This window comes from Echinops telfairi, unplaced genomic scaffold, assembly GCF_000313985.2.
Source record: "Echinops telfairi isolate 266 unplaced genomic scaffold, ASM31398v2 ScPeMD7_30;HRSCAF=105, whole genome shotgun sequence".
Taxonomy (NCBI): Eukaryota; Metazoa; Chordata; class Mammalia; order Afrosoricida; family Tenrecidae; genus Echinops; species Echinops telfairi.
Window position 1 is genome coordinate 3,374,481 of NW_022103927.1, and position 3,071 is coordinate 3,377,551.

At 64.5% G+C, this 3,071-nt stretch overlaps 1 protein-coding gene across 4 annotated transcripts in view; it reads left to right on the top strand.

The window, feature by feature from the left end:
* The first annotated feature begins 6 nt into the window (after positions 1-6).
* ADGRL1 (adhesion G protein-coupled receptor L1) overlaps positions 7-3,071 on the top strand; it is a 15,732-nt gene continuing 12,667 nt past the window's right edge. For 3 of the 4 annotated variants that reach the window (XM_013007946.3, XM_045289770.1, XM_045289769.1), the window contains exon 1: positions 7-1,290. In XM_013007946.3, the coding sequence (XP_012863400.2) occupies positions 1,263-1,290 (28 nt within the window). In that variant the 5' untranslated portion in view covers positions 7-1,262. The remainder of the gene's footprint in view (positions 1,291-3,071) is intronic. The other variant, XM_045289771.1, reaches the window with a different exon arrangement.

The window sequence follows — 3,071 nt, forward strand, 5'->3', positions numbered from 1 at the left end:
CTATCCCTGCAGGGAGAGGCAGGACGAAGCTGGAGCGCTTGGGAAGGAGGGAGGGAGAGGAGCAGGCCTGAGGCCCAGAGCCCAAGATGACCTGGATGGAGCACAGGATAGCTCAGGAAAGGGGAAGCGCCCGGTCTGATGGGAGAGCGCTGGCCTGAGTGCTTCAGGAGACAGGACAGCGGGCACACAAAGCTCACTCGCTGAGCACCTCCTGTGTGCCAGGCCTGGAGGAGCTGCTGGGGCCCCGCCACCACCCCCAAAACACCCTGCTGAGACTCAGGCCTTCTGAGAGATGCCACCCCGAGAGAGAGGCAGGGCCGGACAAGCAGAACCTTGTGCGTGGCTGGCAGCCCTCTGGCCCCAGGCTTCAGAGACTGGGCCCCCTCCCCTGAGGGTGACCCCAGTGCTGGTGAGGGCGGATCAGGGATGGGTGGTAGGGATGTCGCGGGGAGAGGGAAGTGGGTGTCGGCGCCCCCCTGCGCCTGGACTAGCCGGACTAACACAATTTGCCTTGCAGCTGAGCACAGCCTAACGTGCCCCTTCCTCCCCCAGGTGCGGGCAGGCGCAGAGCTCCCAGCTCCTGGGTCCGGGGTTGTGGGAGCTGGGGGAGAACCCCAGCTCCAGGCTGCCTGTGCCGCGGTGTCTGTGCCCACTGCGTGCTGTCCAGCCCCGTCTGTGTCCTCCCTTGCCTCTCACCTCCTGGCCTCTGTCTCCCCGCCCTGGCTCGCTCGAAGGCCAGGTGCTCGTGCCCCCTCCCCCCACTGTGTCTACCTCTGCCACCTTCCATGTGCACCCTCCAAGTGGTCAGGGCTGGGGGACTCGGCCGGACAAGGAGACAGCCAGCTGGAGGGCAAGGGGCTCAGCCTGCCCTCTGGGCACCCCAGCCCGCCTCAGCAGGAGGGTCTGGCCAGGTGGGAAGGCCTTGGAGCGGCCCATCTCCCAGCTGGGGGTTCCCCCACCCCTCCACCCTCTCTCTGTGCAGAAGGTTCCCCCTCCCACCTGAGGGCTGTCTGCCCACCTGCCCTGTCCCTGCCCCCCACCCCCATGCCTCTCCTTCTTCCCGTGTCTCCCCTCTGTGACGTCTCCCCAACACCGCCTGCCCACCTGACTCCGAGGAGGGGACGGGGGCGGGGAAGCAGGACGGAGGAAGGACAGGAAAGGGGCGTGTTGCCGAGAAAGGAACAAAAGCAATTTAATCTTTTTTTTCTCTTTTTTTTTTTTCTTGCACATTTTTTTTCACTTTGTTTTCTCTCTCTCTTCCGATGCTTAAAGTAGAAGTGGAGCAGAAAGGTAAAAGCACCGTTACCAATGCTAACCCCTCACTCACACTTTGTTCTACCTGTGCCCCTACTTAATGTGAACCCCGCCCCGCCCCGCCTGGCTGGTGGGCGACCCCACGCCGGGCGTCCTCCCAGCAGGGCCAGCCCTGGGACGCCCGAGGAGGTGCCTCTCTGAGCTCGGGCAGGACTCTCTCTGTCTCTGTCTCTCTGTCTCTCTCTCTCTCACTGCCTCTCCCTCTGCCTGCTTCCCGGCCCTGGCTGCCGGGACCTGGCTCTCGCTCACTGCATTTACCTCCTTCAGGAGACCTGTAAGCACCAGGGGGGCGGGGAGGGACCCCCTCTCGGCTCCAGGCCGGGACTATAGGGGAGCCCGCTCCTCCTCCTCCTACTCCCCTTTCTGCCCCCTCCCCGTCTTGTGTCTTTCTGGGTGGAGAGGACACTTGTTTTCCTTTGGGGGAGCGGACTTCTAGTGGCTCCTAAGGTTCCTTCCCGTTTGGCGTTTCCAAGACCCAGAGCTGCTCGTAGTGTGGAACACAAGCCCAGCCCACTCACACCAGCTGGGGGGTCCCGTCCTGGGAGGGGGCCCCGGGAGGGGTATCCAGCTCTTCCCAGACCTGTGGGGGTGGGGGCAGCCTGGCCGTGGGGGAGGCCGAGGGTGGGGGTGGGCCTTGAGGGGTGCGTGCTGTCTCTTCATACTTGCCAAGCTGCAGTCAGGGTTTCTTCTGGGCTGTTGTGGATCGAGGAAGGGAGAAACCCCGAGGGGGTGGGACAGGGGGCGCGCATGGGTGGGCCTGGGGACCTCCACGAGGACCGTCATTTCTTAGCCGCTGGAGCTTCGGCAGAGAAGCGGAGGAACGGGCTGTGGGTAGGCGGCGTGCTGGGGAGCCTGTGGCCTCCCCAGAAAGGCTTGGGAAATTGGCAGAGCCGACGCTGGCCCTGGGTCTGGGCTCAATGGGGTAGCATTTCAGAAAACCTGGGGCCTCGAAATTACGGTCTGTGGAGCATCCCCGTGGGGGGGCGGTCCCTCTGAGCTGCTCTCCTCCCCTGTCACCCCCTCCCCACGTTTGAGAGCACCCCTCTGCTCGCTCTTCTTACAGGCCCGTGTGGAGACGCAGCCCTGGATTCTTTTTCCTTCGAGGGCTGGGGGTGGAGAGGAGCTGGGATCGTGGTGCTGGGCAGGGGTCCTTGCTATCAAAGGCACCCCAGGCAGACCCTTCCTCATCTGCTCCCTCTTCCCCATAACCTCTAACCACCTTTTTCCTCCCCCCAGCCCTACCAGGTCAGGTTCTGAGACACCATCACCACCACCCCCCACCCAGCTCAGACTCCGTGGACCTAGAGGGGTCCTGGGGAGAGGGGAAACAGGCACAGAGGCCAGGGGCCTGGGGTACAGGCTGGCCCTACGGGCAGTCGGGTCAGGGGCCGGGGCCCAGGGCCCTCCAGGTCCAAGGCCAGGGGGTGGCCGGTGAAGGACTTCTGGGGACAGGCATTTTGGCCCCAGCCCCCCTCTGTGCCTCAGGCTCCCTTTCCCCTGCTAACTGGCATGCTCCTGGCTGCTTGGTCCTGGGGACCCCTTGCCAACCCTCCAACCAGGCTGAGGGGGTGGTGGTGTGTACACCCTGCTCCCAAGCCTGTGGAAGGGCAAAGCCAATGAGTGTGATCTGAGCATGGGGGGCCCCCAGGCCGGCGCCAGGCCCCCACCCTCCACCTCCCTCCCCTAGCAGCTGCTTTGGTGTCAGGCCAAGCAGGAGCAGAGAATTCACTGCAGCCCCCCCAGCGCCCCCCCCCACC